The sequence below is a fragment of the Poromitra crassiceps genome, assembly GCF_964638095.1.
Source record: "Poromitra crassiceps genome assembly, chromosome: 9".
Lineage (NCBI taxonomy): Eukaryota > Metazoa > Chordata > Actinopteri > Beryciformes > Melamphaidae > Poromitra > Poromitra crassiceps.
In genome coordinates, this window is record NC_139630.1 from 51,015,063 (window position 1) to 51,036,544 (window position 21,482).

The window sequence follows — 21,482 nt, forward strand, 5'->3', positions numbered from 1 at the left end:
CTGAGGCGTGAAACCACAAGCTCCAACCTGCTTAACAGCAATCCAACTGACTGAGCTACTGGGTCATAATGCTTATGACAGGTTTTTCTCAGAGCTTATCAGTTTTTCCTCTGGCTCGCAGCTTTCAAAATTCACTGACTGTGGTGCTGGAGCGGGAAACAAACCTGCCACGCTCATGTTCCCAACAAGTCCATCCATCGCACCACCAACTCCCCTTCACACTAGCAAATCTTCTCTGGGAGCTCTTGTCTCTTTCCTCTGGCTGTCACCATTCAAAACTGACTGAGGCTCGAACTGCACAATCTGGCCAGACTTCTTAAGCTGGGTTTTCTCAGGGCTTTCCACTCTTTCCTCTGGCTGCTGCTGTTCAAAACTGACTGAGGCTCGAACCTGGCCACCCTTTTCTCCATATTTCTGCCATGGAGGCCTGTAATTTGATTGATTGATTGAATGATTGATTAATTGAACTAGTGGGGGGGGGGGGGGGGGGGTAGTACTAATCATGAGCCCAGTAAATTCATTAAAATATTCAACTTGCACCATGCTCTTTAAACACAGCACTGCAATATACATACAGAAAACATCAGTCACATAAAGTTAGCTGCATTTTCACCTAGTCCATCTAGCTTATACAGTTCCAGGCAGTATGCTAGCTTAACGAGCCATGAGGTCAGAAACTATTAGCTTGCTGAACACACATAATAAATTATCTATGTAATAAATTATCTATGTTGATATCTCCAACATACAGTAGGCTATAACCACAACAATGACATGTTCACCTTAGCAAAATAACTAAAAGCTATGCTTATCACAAACACACACAAATGTCTGTGGCCTGCAGCAACTAGCAGCAGAGCGAGCAGCCGATGATGTGACGTTCGCGAACGATCCGAATCTATTGAACGGCTCTTTGCTATGAACGAAGGGAACCGAGTCCTACTTGAGAGCCGTAAATGTCACTGCCTGGCGCTCCCCACCACACACACAGGGTATACCTCCCCTCCCTCCCTCTGCTAGCCCGTGAGCCGGGAGGATATTTCTGAAACCAAATAATATAATAGTAGTAGTGTTTTCCAGCAGTTGACCTAAAACAAATTAGTGCACAATGGTGTAGTAGTTGGAGAAGAGTTCCTCCCCTGCTGCGATGTCTCAGAAAGGAACGGAGCCATAAGATCCGGCTCCCTTCAAAGAGCCGTAATTCCCATCACCATGTTGTGGCACGCATTGAGAAATTCCAGTCAGTACCTCCCTCTACTGGCCACAGTCACATAGAGGGCAGCACCTGAGGCTTCTGCACACTGCTGTTACCCTTTTCATAATTCAAGTTTTTTTTTAACACAGCAAACATCGCCCCGGCCGTCTCTATACGAAATTACACCCGCGACCGCGAGACATGGATAGTGATAGCCTCAACGCGAGACTCTTCAGTCATTCTTCCTTCAGAGTCTCGGATGCGTGGTCCCCACAGCCACTGCAACCAGCCGGCTTGTGGCTGCACGCGATATACACGTTATCAATCACAATAAAACTGTACTTACCTCCGAGCCAATGTTGTTATCCAAGATGACGGTGCCCTGACACTCCCAAATAGTGCGTAGTTTCCAATACCGAGCACTTTTCACATGCCAGTGCCGAAGTTTTTATAGGTGCTCCACAGCGCCGGATGTATCGGTTCGGTGCTCAGTGGTTGGGAGGGTGTAGTGCAGCTTACAATTTTGAGCATCGGCTCCGCCAGCGTGTATATCGCGTGCAGCCAGGGGACCACGCATCCAAGACACTGAAGGAAGAAGTGAAGAGTCTCGCGTTGAGGCTAGGACAGTGCCTGAGGCTATGAAGTCATCTGCCCCCAAAATGCCGTCCAAATTATAACGTTTTTTTAAGCGTTGTGTCACTTTTTCTGAGTGTAGAAAGATCACCGAAGAGCCACAGAATTGAAGAGACAGTGTTGCCTAGGTGAAAGAATCACATTCAATTCACGAGCAAGGATCCAGTTCAGCAGGCTGATGTTGACAGACACCACAATTATGTAGTTCTCCAACAGCGCCACTAGATGGAGATGTTGACCGACCGTGAGTAAGATGAACACGTTATGTGAGTTACATGTTACATTAGTTCATGTTCCCTGATTAGGATTGCATGTTAGGCTTCGTGTTTGTGTGTGTGTGTGTGTGTGTGTGTGTGTGTTCCCCTTTTTTGTAAATAAATGAAATCTGTGACAAACCACTGAATTCTTACATTCCAAACTGATTTGAGTGTAAGATTATCCATGAGTGTGTGTTGTCTATATCTGTGTAATATATCTATGTACATGAGACAAAAGAGAAAATGATTTCCAAGGCAGTGACACTTCAAACTATAGTGACCTCTTACTGCTGACATAGAAGATGGGAGTGTTTGCTGGCCAGCATAACGAAATCCCACCAGATCCTCCTCTCCTCTCACCGAACACCTCGACTAGCCTTGCAAATTACCGTACATGATGCCGAAAAAAGAAATGCTATCTTCTGTAGTTAGAAAATAGAATTTAATCTATTCAGAGTAACAAAGTCATACATAGTAGATACAGGTCCAAAACAGACATTGAAATACTGCTCAGCTGATAAGATTTCTGCTTATTTTCACAGCTGTTTGACAGCGCAATATTGATGACATAGAAAGACTGGAAAGATCGAGAAGTTAAAACAAATCACATCAAGTGATTAACAAGCATTTATATAGGTTTATGTATATAAAGCAGTATAAAACAAGTACAATAATGGACATACAACAAGGCAACAACAAAAAACAATAGTGTAAACATTTTGTGTATATGTGCTTTTCATGACGCCAGCGTCACCACAGATCGGATCAACCGGTAACTGCCATCGTCAAGGCAGGGTATAAAAATCAACGTTATAAAAACAAAAACTCTATTCCATCTGGTGTACATGTATCGAGTATCAGATCCTAAAAACACTACACCTGTATATTTCAGCTAGCATACAAAGGAAAACCGCAGAACACTAAGCCTTTGTGGGGCCTCTAAATCAAAACAATGCCAAACAAACCTACTCAGGGCTTTTTGTAACAGAGCACCATATTGATATTAGTGTGTTTCCTCAGTGTTGTTTCCAGTTGTGCACTACTTTTCCATCGGTCCCTTTATGTAGAGATGGTTGAAGTAACAACGAGGCACGGCGGGTGTCAACGACAACACTTAATGCAGAGATGAAACCGGATTTTGTTCCAGTCTTCCAATGGACAGAGCCAGCTCATGTGGCAATACTGAGGAAAGCCCTCCAACCTCCAGGTCTTTGGGCAAGAAGAGTCTCCGAAAGTCTCCAGCTCGGAGCTCAAGTGCTTAATTAGAAATGTATTGCCAGTTCTGTTTCTTTTCCTTACAAAAAATGGCTGCCACGGCGGTGCTAAATGTTGGGTTCCAGAGATTCTACATTCCTGGTTTCACTTGGCGTCGGCGGCCAGCTGCTCCAGCAGGGGGTTGGCTTCGCTCTCGGGCGTTTTGACGCTGTCCGTCCGCACGATGCAGGTGGGCCGGTGCAGGTTGAGCATCACCATGAGCTGCTGCCTCTCCAGACGCAGCTCCTCGATCTGAGCCTTCAGATCCGAGTTCACCATCTCCAGACGCTCCGATTCCTGCACAGAGATGTTCAATTGATTAGTTTACTTCAGGGTTCCCACACCTTCTTACAATGTCAATTTCAAGGACTTTCCAGGCGCAATTCCCTCAAATTCAAGGACCTAACATGGAATAGTTTGAGACATGGATCAAGGTTAATTACTGTTTTTTATTTTTATCATGAGAACTAGCAGGCTTTACAGAAGCTCACTGCTCACAGACAACAATTAAAAAGAGAGAGCAACATTCGTGAACACTTCTCAACTGTGCTGTGTTAAACTCATTACACACTAGCTGCATTGTGTGTGTGTGTGTGTGTGTGTGTGTGTGTGTGTGTGTGTGTGTGATTCATTTGCACGCCAATAATATTTTTCGAACCTATATCCAGTCAATGCAGCCATGCAAAGTTTTGCTGAGCGATTGCGGCTTTTATTTTTTCAGACCAAGGTCGATTTTTCAGAAATTCGCTTCTGAGTTCCGACATGTACACATCTTGCTGTGATTGACAGGTAGGTCAAAATGTGCCTCACAATTTTCTGCTGAATATTATGCTCTTGGTGTGTAACAACGGTCTTTACACATTAGGTTAAAAAAAATCAAAAGAACTTCAATTTCTATTCTTGCACAAAAAGTATAAATTCAAGCACAAAGAGGGGAGGAAACTACTAGAAAATGGAGGCTAGTGAAAAAGACAAAGTTTGCCCATGTTAAACAGATTTAATTAGTGGAGAAAATCGTGAGGGATTCATCTGGATCGTCTAAATAAACAACCTTTTCTTCCGCAGATTCAATTTAAACTACTCTACAGGCTGGAATTAAGAACGGAAAAGTCAGCCAAGGGGAGTCCCCACTTGACGAAGGGAAATATTGAGGCGTACTGTATAAGGACTGAGGCTGCTCTGCCCCTTCTCATCAGTATGCTGTGCTGCCTTGTGAACTCACCCTTTGAAGGAAGTCAGTCCTTTCCTTCTTTTTGTTTCGGCATCGCGCTGCTGCCACTTTGTTCTTCTCTCTTCTTCTTTTCCTCCTTTCCTCATCCTCATCCATCTGCAAAGAGGGCATCACATGGTTAGCCTTCTGGAGATGGTGAGGCTTAGGTTGGATAACACACAGCATGAACAACCAGTAACAGATCTTATATCTCTAGATTACAAGATGTTCTGAGAGAGGCAATATCATATTATTTACTGTAGGGATTTTAGAACAACAGATATTACAGGTTTATATTTTGTTTCAAAAGGAAATCAGAAAATTATTTCAATTACAATGATTAGTTCAGCCTGAAACAGTGGTAGTGACCATCACCATGAAGCAAAGACTGTGTGAAGACAACTTCTGTGGGAATTCATGTTGTGTAACCTCTAAATAATTCCTGTATCGAACACTAGAGGGGGGGAAATCTAAACCTAAAGCTCAGGACTTGTACCATGACAACTAAACACATGGGCAAATATATATGTAATTTATTTAAATGGATTATGCTATGCTAGTTTTACTTTGTCAACTTTTTAAAATAACAAGCTAAGTGAGCCACTCTGAGCAGTGCATCCACAACAACATTATTCCAGATATGTTCCATTGATGTTCCACTTGAAGGAAAAAGTTCAGAAGAAACCTCTAAGGTTTACTGATGCTACATGATGAGTGATCCAGCTCTCTGGACAGACACAAATGTTTTGATACTGATGTTTGTTTCGGAGAAATTTGCAATCCAATATGAAGACATTTCAGTCCTTTCAAAAAGCTTTGTTTCCTATTCTATATGAACTGGCAATCTCGTGCTCGGTTCCTAGGCTCGGCCGCTGCGCGGGCATCGCGGCCTCGTCCGCCCTGCAGCTCACCCACTGTGTGTCGCATACGCAGCTCGGCCGCTACGCGGCCTCGCCTTCTCTATGACATCACTGATGACATCATCACTGATGACATCATCACTGAAGTTATAGCCTCAGCCAGGAAGGATAACATCACTCAAAGTTCCAGCCTAATTGCACGTAAAACGGCATAGCCGTGGCCGGCCAGAATTCTGCTCACAGGCACACTTCTCATTCTTATTATTGGATACGTGTTCAGTTTGGTTTATCTGAATATGGGCCATGTGGGCACGGTGTTGTTCTCGCTGGGCGTCTGCATGAGCTGTGTAGATGCCCTCGTTCACGCACTGTTGCTCCTGAATTTGATCTGGCTGTTGTGCACTGTGGTCAGCCAACTTAGGCCGCTTTGATGCCTTTCGTTTCTGGTCAGCTGTTTTTTTTTTAAATAACGTGTGCTTGCGTTTAATCGGTGCTGGCTTTGACCTGGTGACTTGAGTTCCATTGGAAGAACATGGTCCTGTATGTATGTTATTCATTTTCAGGATATTTTCCCACCACTATGATCTCGGATTGATTCTCCCTACTGAGCTTAGTTGTAACAACTTAAAGAGAGCCTGGAACGGGATGAAAACCATAACAGGTGCTCAAGTTAAGCGTGACAAAAAGGTTACCCTGGACGGTTATACCTCTGATAAACCCCTGGCTGATGATTTAAATAGTTTTTATTCAAGATTTGATCACTTAGATTTTACTGCTCAAATGAATGAAATAAGAGAGGAGACCACCACCCCCCCATCATTTGATATAAGCGCGACTCGAGTGGCAAACCTTTTCAGGCGTTCCAAAAACAAAAGTCCAGGCCCTGACAACATCTGTGGCCAGGTATTGAAAACCTGTGCTGACCAGCTGTGCAATATTTTCCAGTTCATCTTTAATCTGTCTCTCACACTACAGAAGGTTCCTAAATTATGGAAACACTCTATTGTCGTCCCTGTAGCTAAATGTAATAATCCTAAAGTGTTAAATGACTTCAGGCCTATAGCCTTGACCTCATTAGTTATGAAATCATTTGAGAAAATAATCAAGTCTGAGGTCCTAACGCAGGTTGAAGAACGATTAGATCCATTACAATTTGCTTACAGGCCTGGTAGAGGTGTGGAGGATGCTGCTGTTACTTTGTTAAACTTTATTTACAAGCATCTAGAGGGTCCAAAGTCTCATGCTAGACTTCTTTTTATTGATTTTTCTTCGGCCTTCAACACCATTCAACCATTTCTGCTTGCCGATAGACTCCTCAAGAACTTTAATCTTGATCCAAACCTGATTGGTTGGATCATAGATTTCCTAACGAATAGACCACAGTGTGTAAGAGTTAATGGTGCTCTTTCCAACCTGCTTTTCTCTTCCACCGGTTCTCCTCAAGGTTGCTGTCTCTCCGATCTCCTTTTTATTCTGTACACTAATGATTGTTGTAGTAACTATGTGAACAGATACATTTTAAAGTATGCCGACGATTCTGTCATTGTCAGCCTTTTAGAAGGGGAGAAACAGGACCATGGGCCGGTTGTAGATGATTTTGTTACTTGGTGTGATCAATCTTTCCTCCAGTTAAATGTGTCCAAAACTAAGGACATGATCATTGACTTTAGAAAATCACCACCCAGCTCATCATCTACTGTGATCAAAGGTGCTGACATTGACATAGTAGATAACTATAAATATCTGGGTATTGTTATCGATAACAGACTGTGTTTCGAGTCCCATGTTAACGCTACCTTCAATAAGGTCCAACAGCGCCTTTTCTTTCTGAGAAAAATGAATTATTTTAGTGTTTCTACTGAGATGATGACTCTATTTTACAAGAGCTTCATTCAGTCCGTTTTAACCTTTTGTTTTATCGCTTGGTTCGGCAACTTAAATTTGTCAAACACAAACAGACTTAATAGTCTTGTCAAAATATCGAGCAAGATCTCTGGGACCAACCAGACCAAGCTCTCAGAGATCTATTCTCTACATGTCCTCAGAAAGGCACACGCCATTCTGGACTGCCAGAACCACCCACTACAAAGTGAGTTCGAGCTCTTACCTTCTGGTCGGCGTTTCAGAGCGCCTGCCAGGCGCACAAAGAGGTTCCACGCCTCTTTCGTCCCTAGCGCCATCAACAAGCTTAACAGCAACTAGCTCCCCACTGCACTCCTTTCGGACACTCGCATATTTGCACATTATTTTTTGCACTGTATCTACACTTGTGTTTGCTCTGCGGTATGGGTTTGAAAATGACGTTGTGTGCTCGAACTCCTTGTTTACTTGTTTGCTGTTTGCCGTTTGTCATGCTCTCTTGTTGTCTTTGTTGTACTTTGTTTTGTATTTTATCTTGCTGCAAAATCAATTTCCCCTAGGGGACAATAAAGTGAACTCAACTCAACTCTACTCTCCATCTCTTAGGCCACGTTCACATTACAGGCAAATCCGATTTGCTGTTGAAGTCATTAATCATCATTATCTTGATTGGTTTCCTAAATCTGATTTGGGAGTGTGTCCGCACTGCCACAAATCTGATTTGGGCAAGTGTTCAAGTCGGATCTGTGTGTCCAGATACAATGAGCCAACAATGTTTCTGGCAGTGTTTGCATGTCTGCTCTCTGCTCTTCAAGTCTCAAATCTGATTTGGGTGATCAGCGCGTCCACACTGAAGTCACATCAGTCGAAAGCAGATTGGAAACTACCTCCATAAGTGACACAAATCAGACTTGGAGCATCCAGACTCATAAAACCAATCTGGATAGAATCATTAATAGGTCATTAAAGTTCACAAATCAGATTTGGCCTCCTAGTCTGAACATGGCCTTATATAGCCTCAGAGTGATGACATCATCACTGATGGCATCATCAATTAACTTATCCACCTTATTTCTAGCTGCCATGATGCCTGATGGGTGCTTCTTCCGCTTCCGGTGTAATAGACTGTTTTACAGTCTATGGTTTTAACTTGACAAAAAAAACGTCTATGAAGATTTTACAGCAGAGCCATTCTGCTCTACAGCCGTGTCGTTTGGGTGCTGGGATAACATAATGCATTGTGGGTAGTCGGCTACTGTGGCTAATGCTAGCGGCTAGCATTACTTTACATGGCAGTAAAACGCCACTGAATGACCAAATTGATTTAACTTTTATCCATTTCGAGTAACACTGTTTCCATACGGAACCCCAGCGTTGGTTAGTTGTTTATAACGTGACTATATTTATAACTTTTATAATGTAGCCTACTCCAGTTTCCGGTTTATAATTCGGGTCTGCAGCGTCTGCAGCCGAGTATAACAAAGGAAATGGCAAGCTGCAACAATAAGTCACGTTAAACCGGACCTTGTACCCACAATTATTTTTTACAGTGGGGCATTCAAAAATAAGGTGGATAGCCTCAGCCAGTAGCCTCAGACTGATGACATCACTGATGACATTATCACTGAACGGTAAGGACCGGTTTCAAACAGGGCTTTTGAATTATCCCTCCTCCTCGGACTAGATGTACAGTATGTCTTTCAAATGGAATGCATATATATACTGATGACATCACTGATGACATCATCACTGATTACATCATCACTGAATGCCTCAGCCAGGAAGGATGACATCATCACTGATGACATCATTGATAACATCCTTTGGTAAACATGGTTGCATTGCATTGTGGTATATGGAAGAAAATGTAGGGTACATTCCCTGTTCACTAGAAATTCCAGTGCATTGTGGGCATTTTATAGTGGACAGTTGACAATGTGGACACTAGTAAAAAATGGCGAATACATTATATAGTCCACTATTTCTGTAATAAGGACCGGTTTCAAACAGGGCTTTTGAATTCTCCCTCCTCCTCGGACTAGATGTACAGTATGTCTTTCAAATGGAATGCATATATATATATATATATATATATACTGTATATATTAGTGGCTGTATACATAAGTAAAGGTAAAGGTAAAGTCCCACTGATTGTCACACAATGTGTGAAATTTGTTCTCCGCATTTGACCCATCCCCTGGGGGAGCGGTGAGCGGCAGCGTGCGCCGCGCTCGGGAATCACATGGTGATTTAACCATTGCTTGCGTTACACCAACTGTACTCCCTAGCTCTGCACTCTTTCCTCCTCTCTCACCTCTGTCTTGATGGCCAGTGGCCTCTTCCCCAGCCTCCCCAGGAAGTGCAGCGGGGAGAGCATGGCGCCCAGCTGGCGGAAGTCGGCCAGCTTGAGCTGATCGGTGAGCGTGGTGGCCGAGATGCCCGCCAGCGGGCCCAGGCTGGGCAGGGAGCCCGCCGCCAGCGAGGGGTCAGGGATCTGTCCCGGCATCATGTCCGCCCCGGCCGCCACCGCCGCTGTGGGGGGAAAGGGGGGGGGAGGGGAGGAATGGGTTGGGAGAAGAGAGTCAAGATTAAAAAGAGCTCACTGACAATGAAAGCACTAGGGCTGCACGATAAATCGTATTTTCATCATCATCACAATGAAAAATATGAACACGTGCAATATGAACACGTGCAATAAATACATTGCAAAGACTGCCTGAAATGCAATGAATAACAAAAAAGACATTTTATTTACACGTGCCATGCATTCACACTCAGCATGCGATCGTTTTGTCTTGTGTTGTAGATCCAGCACACACCTTTCCCTTCACCCCTCCATCAAAACACGCTGTGTTTCAGCTTGAGTCATGACAGATGCTTGTGGGCATCATAGGCTGCTATTCAATGATTGAGGTCTATGTTGGCAGTATTAAAGCAGAAAAGTGTATAGCTAATATGCATAGTTCAATATTTGTTTGTCGCAGGTCATATCGTCATCGCAATATTGAACAATGTTATCACACATCGCAGATTTTCCTCATATGGTGCAAGTACTATGCAACTTAAGTGGCTACAAAAGTCTACACACCCTTTTAAGTATGCATTATGTATTGCCTTGTGGGCTGAAATATAAAAGCTCATGAAATCTTTCATTCAGATATCGTAAACAGCAAAATCAAGGTACAAACAAAAGGCCTAAAACATTTAAACCTCAGTTTTGTAAAAAAAACAAAAAAACAAACAAACAGACAAACAAACAAACTTGAAAGCATCTGCAGACTTTTGATATCCACAATATTTGCAATCAGCGTTTATATGTGCTGGAAATGCATGCTACAACGGCTAGGATTAGGCTTGCATTAGCATGTGCATGCGCTGTGTGCTGGCCCGAAACGCAGCATCATTTTCTATGTGATCGTGTTGTATAAATAGAAACATTTTTCTCTCATCTGTTCTGTGACTGATCACGGTCATAGTGCGAGCTGTAAAGCTATATCCTTCATCCACTGTCAGACTGTAGTAATGCAACAGTATCCCGTGTGCACAAAGTAGCTTCACCGTAAATCCACAATAAGTCTGATTTACTACCTGCTGTTCATGTCATACAATACTTAACTAACTGCTAGTTGTGATATCCAAGACTACGTTCAAACGTTGACAGCTGTGTTCTAATCTCTTCTCAGTCAGATATATAATATAAAGTAAACATCACACAGTCACACTTCTGTAGAGCTCGACATGAAAAGAGACGCTATGAAACACATTACTTAATACGATCACATAAACTGAGGCTCAACTCTCGTGTTAACAAGCTTCCCGGAATTCACCGAATTAATTCAGCTTGAATATTCATTGACTTTTTTGTGTGTGAAGCGAGTTTAAGGGACATCAAAAGCATTCATGTTGGGACAGAGGGGATAACACTCATGCATTCCACAACCACCACCCTCTCTTTCAACAATTTTGGGCAGTTTGGAGGGTTTGACCACAGCACTTTTTTTTTATGTAATCAGGGAGGAATGGAGGGGAGTAAGGAGAAGAAGGAGAGCCTGTGCAGGCCTGGAGGAAGTGGCTGGGGAATTAAGACGTCTCTCTAATTACTGTAAGACCAAGACTTGGAAAACCTCTGATGGCCAAATAAAAAACAAATGTTACAGATGGGAACAGTGCAACATGAGCCGACTCTACCCTGCCCATCCCTGCAATCTCCACGGAGAGGCCATACCACTGGATTTCAGAAGTCAGTCTACAAATGGTTTCTCCCTTACCTTATAGTGTTTGTTAGGGAAATCAACATGATGCGTTAAGTCATATCCAGATCAATTATGTCAAATGAATAAAAGATGGAGGCGAAATATTCAGCTGCCATCATGGATTTATGCTGAAGAAATGGTAGAAAAGCAACTTGCTCAATGGATCTTTCTTTTTTTTGCGAGACCCTAGCCATGACTGAGACAATTAAACAAATAGTCGTTTTGGCACACGGATATGTCAGCCAGGATTACTGGCCATACCTCGAAGCCATCAGGAAGGAGTTTAAAAAAAAACGCCTGATGATATCGACACGTCTGGCGCATTAAAAGCTTAAGTCACATTTACCTCCTGAGTACGCAGCCCCGCTGCTCAACCTCCACAGGTTGGGCACAAACTGTACAAAGCACCTCTCTCATATGGGCCCAACAAAGACATGTATTGTGAGCTGGTGCGAGACAGCTGACTTTGCTGGTGGGTGACTCGCTGACAGGCTGACTGTATTGTAAGACCACGTTTCTCTTTCTTGGCAGCAACGGATAAAAAAAAAAAAAAAAAAAAATCACTGCCTGCTGAAAGACTCGCTCTATTACAAAAGCCATAGAGAAGGTAATGAAAAAAGAAGCAGGGTTATGTAACTCTATTCTAATGGACTCCACCCTGCTCAAAGTGTTGTTGGAGTGGGACTGGAGTTTACTGTCGAGCACGGCGAGACCGAATCAGCTCGATTTGACTGGGAAGTGAAGTGATCACTTTCAATATCTCTTTCTGTTATAGCATCGACATTACAACTCCTTTGAGTTACAACAGTCAGAGACAAGTTGATGGGGGAAAAATAGTCAAACAAATCAAGTTTGAGGCAGAAATACACACAGAATCCATTTTCCTTGCCATTTTTTGCTAATTGGGCAATTATGTATAACCCGGCGTTGCGAGATGGTTTGTTTTCACATGACCGTCTGGGAACGAGTCGCTCAGGAAACCGTTTCAAAGGGGCGGGCGCCTTCAAAAAAATACCTGGCAGGTGATTGGATGAACCATCTGTCTATCAGGGGGGCTCTCTCTCTGCAGCGTCACGCCAAAGCCGCCTCGTAGGGCGCTGATTGGTCCGAACCGCAGGTGGCTTCAGATTCAAACCAATAGATTGGAGCGTGACAAGATGAATTTGTCTCTCATCTGAATCTCATGATCTCACGTGAATTCAGCTGCCTCGCACGGTTAAATCATGTAAGCAGCATCTATTAACAGTTGGAGATGCTGCTAACCATCCAACATGAAGTCGTTAAAACATCTTTGTTCTAAGATCATTATACAGTACATCTAGATTCAGCTATGGTCAAAGACCTTCTCAGTTCATCTCCAGACTTCCCTTGACCTGTCATCTCCCACCTTCAGCCCAAATGATTTATTGGCCCCAAGGAGGAGTTGCTGTGTGGAGCCAGTCTGCAACGAGGCATTTTATTATTTAATTCCTCTCTCTCTCTCTCTCTCTCTCTCTCTCTCTCTCTCTCTCTCTCTCTCTCTCTCTCTCTCTCTCTCTCCCTCCCTCTCCTCTCTCTCTCCCTCTCTCCCCCTCCCTCTCCCTCTCCCTCTCTCTCTCTTTCTCTCTCTCCCTCTCCCCCTCTCTCTCTCTCTCTCTCTCCCCCTCCCTCTCTCTCTCTTTCTCTCTCTCCCTCTCCCCCTCTCTCTCTCTCTCTCTCCCTCTCTCTATGTATACTCCCATTTACACTGCACTTGGCAGCCGCCTGTTGTTTTTTCTGGAGAGGAAAAGAACAAGACAGCCCTGGTAAAAATCTGCCTCAGACAAAATTCCCTCTCTCCCAACTCCCAGCAGAGGTTTAGGCCTCGAAAGGTGCCAAGGTCTGCTCATTCTACACGGGGACTGTCGAAGAACAAGGCGAACCATATGCTCGCGAACACAGAGAGAAGGAGATGATAAAAATAGCCAGACAGCGGTAGGAACTGTCGGACCGCCGCAAATTGAACTGTCGCTGCTCAGGGCCCAGACGTCCGGGGCCCACATCACATCCACCATGAAGTCTTTGTTCGAGACTTAACCTCAGTCAGTCCGTTTACAACACAATGAAATCTGTACTGTAACATCCATTACTGTATTCCGGGCTGTCCGCCATCGTTACCGAGAGCCGTGTGGTGTCAGAGACTGAAACCATCATCATTGCTTTTGAATAACCACAGTCCCCCTACAGAAGAGAAAGTAGACTGACCTTAATGTGAGTTTCTTGCGTCTAGTCTCGAGTTATGTCGATTCTACTCTGTCCAGAAGTCAGGCAAACACAAAGCGTTAAAGATGCTGACTTTGGATTGAAGAGCTTGCTCGCTCGCTGTGTGTTTCTCTCTCGCATTGCTCATTGCTGACCGATAACTGCGCTGGAATTCAAAAGATGGAATCCATCTTGGCCCCTGAGCCAAAAGAACAGCCACAGGAACTAAAGCGCCCATTAGGAATGACTGAGCAAATCGCTTTCGGAGCCAAAATGGAGTCCAATATCCCGAGTTGGCCAGACAGTACAGGACCGGTTTACAGACATGGATTAGCCTCTGTCCTAGACAAACATGATTTTTCAATGGAAACTGACACTAACAAAATAAGTCAGTTAGTGACTAACCTTATTTCATGCCTATTCTACTGGCTCATACACAGAACATTATAATGTACTGTATATTTGATGTTTTCACTCAGACACATGGCGAGGAAAGCCCCCATTCTTGAGTGTGGCTTGTTCAAACATGCTAGCTCATCTGAGGCCACCTCTGCTGCCACCGAAGCCCCTACCTCCCACCCCATACACACACACACACACACACACACACACACACAGATATCTTACCAGAAAATGACGTTGGGAAAAGTTAAAGTCACCTAGGCTATTAGAATATTACTAGAGTAAATGTCTTAAAGTGCCTGATATTACTACTAAAGTAATTTTCTGATAGCCTATTAAATGTACTTGTGTATTGAAAGTAAAAGTACAACTAAATGCTGTGAATAAAAAAAGCAAGCTTCGTTATGACCGCATTACCGCAACAAACTGGAGTGGGGATCGTGATTGGTAACATAAATTGCAAGCTAGGAACACTGATTCGCCAAACCTGCTTGGCTACCAAATGTCTTCTGATTGTACTTTGTAACTAGGATGCTTAGGGGAAATGTAGTGGAGTAAAAGTATCTCACTACTATAATCAGGTGGCCGGCGGTTCTGCATGGTGCACAATTAATGCACTTCGCATGCTCCCGTGAAGCTAGACATGAGCGTGCGAAGCGCACAATATTTCTAGTACATTATATTTAGTAAAAACGAAAGTTGACAGAAATATCAGTACTCAAGTAAAGTACAGAAAGACACTCCAAAAATACAGTAAAGAAGTATTATTACTTTGTTGTTACATTACACCACTGCACATGCACGCACGCACAGGCACACACGCACGCATGCACGCATGCACGCACACACATACACACACACACTCACACACATAACCTGTTGTCTAGTGTTTATCTGCATGAAATAAGATCGCACGAATTAAAAAATCCACAGAGAGGAGAGATTTGCCAGAGGGTTGCAAAGTACAGATGGAACAAAGTATATAAGATTCCTTTCAATTATGAACCATAAAAGCAGATCACACACCATTCCAGACGACTTCTAATCCTGTTGTAAACTAAAGCACAAGATTGACTCTTGACACGGCTGGCTTTGGAGTTCAACTCCACTTTTAAGTCAAGTTGAAAGTTTGTTTTGTGTTTAGTCTGTTCAGCCTCTTTCAAACCTGCCACAAAAGTATTTAACCCCCACCCCCCCCCCACCCCCCGCTTGCAAAACCAACATCGCTTCAAGCCTCAACAACATGCAGTCAAAACATGAAAACCCTAAATAAGTCTCATCTGTGCAACACGGGGGGAAACTTCGCTCAGGCGTTTCGCTGAACTACGATAATTACACCCAAAAGCATGAGTCAAAGAGATTTGACACGTTACAAAAGAGAGAGGTATTTCTTTTTCTCTCTCTCTTTTTTTCGGTCAGCAGCGCCGGCAGCCTGCAGCCTGCTGCCTGCTGCCCGGGCTTAGTGGTCAGCGTTTGATGATGCAACGCCGTCACTGTGTTTTTGCAGTGGAGCAGAAAAGCCAGTGGCTCGGCGTCGGCCCACTCTGCCCCTCAGACAAAGACACCTACACAGCCCAGCAGCAGCAGCAGCTAGCTAACAGCAGCAGCAGCAGCAGCGCTGTGGGGCCACTGCAGCTAAGCTAGCTGCTCGGAGGAGAGCCCAGCGCACCGAGGAAGGCAGGGCGGGGAGCGGAAATGTCATGTATTAGTTATGAAATATAGAACCGCGCTCAAAGCCGGGCTCCGCCTGGCAGCCGCCCAAGACCAATCCAACGGCATGCGGCGAGCCACGGCCGGGCGGAGGTGTGCGTGAAAAGAGTGTGTGCGCGCGTGTGTCAACCTGTGTGTGTGTGCATGTGCATAGGTGTGTGTGTGTGTGTGTGTGCCAGGGGCCGTATAAGCGAGTGTGCAGGCTATGGCCTATATATATATTTACAATCCCCGAGTTTCTCCGCTCACGTACTCTATCTGTCTTCAGTTCAACCCAATGTGTCCATTTCCTCCTCAGCCATTCCTGAGAGCAATTAGCGGCACTGAGGAATTCAGCCCCTCGCCGATCGCCAGCAGCACGACTGGAGGCCCTATGCTCCCCGTCCCCTATAGAGAGGGTGTGTGTGTGTGTGTGTGTCTGGGTAAGTGTCTGTTCACAGAGAGAGAGAGAGAGAGAGAGAGAGAGAGAGAGAGAGAAGAGAGTAACCGTAAAGAAACAGTGTGTGGCAGCAGCACAGAATGGTCAGCAACACATTCACAGTTGAAACTGGGCTAATCTCTCTGACACACTGCTTGGTGTCTAAAAAGCAGGAGTCAGCAGGAGTGTTTGCTGGCAGCACTCAAACTAGCTAGAAAGAAGCGACGGCTAACTTGGCTTTGCTCTGGGGAAAGCGACGTAAATCGCTTGTGCTTCCGGACGGCGTCGAGTCACGCTGCAACACGGGGAAGAAGTTCAGGCGCGCTTCTCTCTCCCAGAAACGCCTTGTCCGCTCTTTGTCACCATACTTTATCGACTCCCATCTTGGAGCGAGGCATCGCTCGGCCCGCGCGTCTCGCAAATCTCGCCGTCGACGCCGCCGGGCGCCCCCCCCCCGATCTCTCTACGCGAGCGCTGCGAATGAACAATGAGAGCGAGGCCCGGGGCCAAGGCACGCTCTCTCGCTCCCCGGCCAAGGTCTGGGCGATCATCATTACCGTCTGTACTCAGTCAGGCTTGTGTGTTGAGTTACAGCCTTTCGCAATCCTCTGGAGAAAAGCAGGGAATTTGGCAGCGTTTTTCACGAGGACAGGACAGTCCAACTATACAGTATCAACATTCCTCCGGGGCCCTCGCTGTATTTTCGTTGGAGCGACGGGACGAGACGCAGGCGGGGAGGAGAGACGCGGCTCTGATCTGATCACGCCACGGTCATCATCTCTGGTCATTAAACTCAAGGTTGTGTGTGTGTGTGTGTGGGGGCGTGGGTGTGTGAATAATATCACAACAGAAAAAAAAACAGGATCTCCTTCGCAGCTTTCAGTTCTCTTTGGAACCTTCTCATGGGCTCATCAGCAGCTCTTCTTGGACGTGTGCGGCCAAAGTTAGCCCCCGGCCAGAGAGGGAAGGGAACCGGTCAAAATGAGACTTGTGGTGGTGATGACTAAACACTCCTGACACCATTCAATGCAATTATGAGTGTTTAACCTCGCGATACTAGTGTCAACGAGGATGCTGATGATGATGATGATGATGGGCCCCCCAGCTGCAGATGTAATTAGCAAGCTTCATTTACCTTCACAGTTCTTCTGGCTCTGCTGCCTCCAGCAGCAGCAGCAGCAGCAGCAGCTACAGTACAGTGGCTGATGATCTTTTGTCCACACTGAGATTACTCCAGGTCACAGGAAGTTGAACTATTGCTACACTGTTGACTTTTTTCCCCGGGAAAACGAATCGGTACATTTTTCAGTCAAATCCAAGCACAAAGCACCTCCAGATAAGCACAAAGCACCTCCAGATAAGCACAAAGCACGCCGATCGCGGTTACCTACAATTCAAACACTTATTATTACACGGCTTTGTTGAATACCTTATATTATTACCTTACCCGAATACCTTTGGGGTAATTCAGTCCCTGCATGGCGCTGTCGGGGGTTCATTTTGCAATAATGACCCCACTCGCTGTGTACATTATCTCCTACTTATGTGATCACTGCCTGGTCTCCTGCTTGGCCTGCTCCATGCCATCCATCCAGACAGGCAGACATCTATATTCTTCAGCTGGGTGGTCCAGCCAGGTTGAGATATTATATCGTTGCTACTTCTCTCCAGGTTGTAACTCAGGATTAGACTCTGCGTGAGGCAGATTTGGCTCGGCTCAGCCGTGGATTAAATGAATCAAAATATGATACGCAGACAATGGCTGCTTCAGATCTATGGCGTTGGAGCCCATGACAAAACCCTGGCAAAGTTTGTGCAATCCTTGACATTGAACTTATTGGCCAACCAAGTCCAGAAAATGAGATTTAATGCCATCTGCTGAAGCAATCAGCGTTATTATGTAAGATGTGGTTGTCACTTCAATGTTTCATACTTTGTCCTCTGATATTAGCTCATGTCCTACCAGCACAACGTCAGACAGACAGACAGACAGACAGACGTTTGTCCTGATTCAACAACCTGCCTGCACTGTATCTTCAATCCCTTTTGTTGCTCTCAAAAAGGAAAGTGTTTGCAAGCTCGAGGTCAAACTACACTGTAGGCTGAGATTATGCAACGAAACGGTCGTCTTTGTGCAGGCACAGCAAATTGGTTTCACTTCCAAAATGCTCATACTGTACAACAAAGGAATTGAGGAAACCTGGAAAGTCATAACTATTTCAATGCCTTTTAAAAAAGGACCTTTTCCTGCGCCCGTTCAATTTGCAAAACCATGTTTTTCCAACACTGGCTCTACAAAAATGCCTCTTCTCTCAGTTCCACCCTTGTCCTTCTGGGTGTTTACCTCCGCAACATACTTTTAGACTTGCTTTGATACAGTGTTTTGACATGGCATGTGGCGAGGCTTACGGGGACTTTGAAATAACAACATGAGAACCACAGCCCTGAGTAGCGAGCATTAGTATTAGTAGCATTGAGCTAGCTGTTGCGTGGTTGGCTGGTTCGCCTGCAATGCGTCTAGTGTCTATTCAGTGTGCTGCTGGGGTGCAGCTTGGCAGTTCCAGCTCTCCAGAGAGGCACTGGAAGGCATTTCTACTTAAAATAAACCCAGTGCGCCCACGTCCAGCCTCTCAGCCCTGTCGGCCCCGCGCCGCGCCGCGCCGCCTGTCGGATTGCCAGCCCTTCCCCATTACTCCACAATGCAGCGTTCCATTTATGCGGAAAGCCATCCTACGGATGTGCCCGGGCAGGCACTGGGGCATTTAAACCCTCTCTGCAACACACGCTCCTCCACTTAGACACACACACACACACACACGCACATAAACACAGACAAAGGGCCATGCGCACGTACAGTACACACACCCACCCACACACACACGCACGCGCACACGCACACACACACGCACGCACACGCGCACGCGCACACGCACACACACACACACACACACACACACACACACAGATATGTCTGCACTGCATGGCATGTACTTGTACATGCAAACAATGCACCGTCCGGAGAGCAGTCACCATATGAAGGCGGAGAACTAAAGCTACCTCTGGCCTAGATAGAGTTTACTGTTCCAGAAAGTGTCAATCTTTCTGAAGCCCTCCATGTACTGTGTACACACACACACACACACACACACACACACACACACACACACACTGAAGCCCTCCATGTACTGTATACACACACATAACATGATAGTTACTCAGTGCTGCAGCTGGGGGAAGAAGACAAAGCACTGCTGTAGTGATCGATCATGAAGAAGTGTAATATTAGAGTCTGGTGATCGTGCGAGTGCACGTGTGTGATCTACGCGCACACACATGCAGTTTCTGTTGCTGTGGATATACAGATAAACATGCTGAGTGAGTAAACTTTGCTTGGCCAACAGAAGAAGATATATATACCGTATATATATATATATATATATATATATATATATATATATATATATATATATATATATATATATATATATAGACATATAAATGATAATTGATATCACTTGTGTTATAAGGTGAATTAGCAATGCAAAGTTAAGTTTCAGTGCAGCAGGAGCAGGAGCAGATCAACACCATCATCAAGCTTTGACAGTTTTGAGATTGAAATGCAGGATACTTACTCAGAGAAAAGTTGTCAGTCTTCTTCTAGCAATGATGCAGTTGTGTTTGGACGCTATAAGAAAGCATTAAGAGTTCATTATTATTATTATTGTTGTTGTTGTTGTTGTTGTTGTTGTTGTTGGGTTCAATCTATCCACAGGGAAGCCCCTCACATTTATAATGAAGTGTTGTTCTCCTTGTAGCCTGTTCATAAAGTTTTCAATCTGTTGAATTTCAATGAGGGGTTTATCAACTGCAGTAGATTATACTATAATAACAGTTTAGTCAATTAGAGTCCACTATGGTTTCCTTTCTATCCTCTGCTACAGCACTGTAGACTAGCAAAAGGGCCATGTGACTTTATACAGTCGAATTCATTTCCATTGGCCTATGTTTCTATTTGAAAATTAAACACACCGTAGCACTCCACCAACATCGCGAACCCGTTTGTCTCGGTTGTCTAGCTTGTTAATTTGGTGGGAAAACTCACAATGTTGCGTGAATCGCGTTACATAACTCAAGTAATTGACACTTCACGTGTGTGGCGACATTGAAGCGAAAAATCCCGGGAAGAAAAATCTTCATCCTATAGAATTTAAACGTGGTGTGTGTGTGAGTGTGTAGCCTCCTATGTGTGTGTGCTAACCGAGTCTGTAAATAACGAGCCGTTAAGCTAACAGTTGTTGCAACAGTTGTAACAACAATGTAACAGTTGTGGCAGCAACAAATTGGCTACAATTACGCGGCAGACTTTCAAAGTATTAAGACCCGCAGACTATTTTTATAATAATGATCACCAAAGGCCATTCACAGAGATGGATACTGGCTGCCACGAATAGCGCTCAATAACGAGCCTATTATTACATACAATTCAGCTTATTAAACCTAGAAAGCCAACGTGAGGGGGGTAAACAAAAGTTTTTCGAAAATTCAGATGTATCCACCCTGCATGTGCTGCGATTTACTATCACAGAAGAAGGAGACGGTGTAGGCAGACTTACCTGTTATGCGTCCAAAATCCGCAGTAATATGGGAGGGTGCTGGAGTTGGGAATCGGATGTAGGTTTGGGGACTGGAAGTCGTTGCATCAGCCCGTTTAAGTACTGATCATGTCTGGGAGGGCGCAGGAATGCGGAACTGCCGTCCCAGACGTAAGCATGGATGAAAATAATATGAGAGGCGGGCCCAAACCGACAGAGGTTTGTTTGCTCCGCCCCCTAGCAACCAGAAAAACATAATAGAGAGGAGAGGAAAGTTTCAGCCTAGAGGAGAGTCTGGCAAATGCACACCCCTTGCTTGTACCATCATAAACAAGTCAATAAATAAAGCTAAGGCTATAAACACATAATACATACACCACTTGCAAGTGCTTTATCGTTTGACAGTAAATGATGGTGACTTTTTATGTGGCCCTTGCAAAATTGTAAAATGCTTCACCATCAGCTCTAAAGAGAATAGCTCCAACTTCATATCAACAAAACTGCAGCTAAATTGTCAAAAAGATCAAAGCAGCACCAAGACTCGACAGATAATTCAGGTGGATCTGATGATAACCTCCAGGCATGTCCATGTGAGCAATTCAGTATATTTGGATGCAT

At 44.6% G+C, this 21,482-nt stretch overlaps 1 protein-coding gene across 1 annotated transcript; it reads right to left on the reverse strand.

The window, feature by feature from the left end:
- Positions 1-2,565: 2,565 nt before the first annotated feature.
- Positions 2,566-20,996, reverse strand: LOC310782698 (jun dimerization protein 2-like). The gene is made up of 5 exons (XM_083643423.1): positions 20,886-20,996; positions 19,905-19,957; positions 9,584-9,801; positions 4,562-4,666; positions 2,566-3,636 (listed from the first exon to the last, which is right to left on the reverse strand). The coding sequence occupies exons 3-5, from the start codon at positions 9,776-9,778 to the stop codon at positions 3,445-3,447; spliced, it is 492 nt and encodes a 163-aa protein (XP_083499549.1). The 5' UTR covers positions 9,779-9,801; positions 19,905-19,957; positions 20,886-20,996; the 3' UTR covers positions 2,566-3,444.
- Positions 20,997-21,482: the final 486 nt, after the last annotated feature.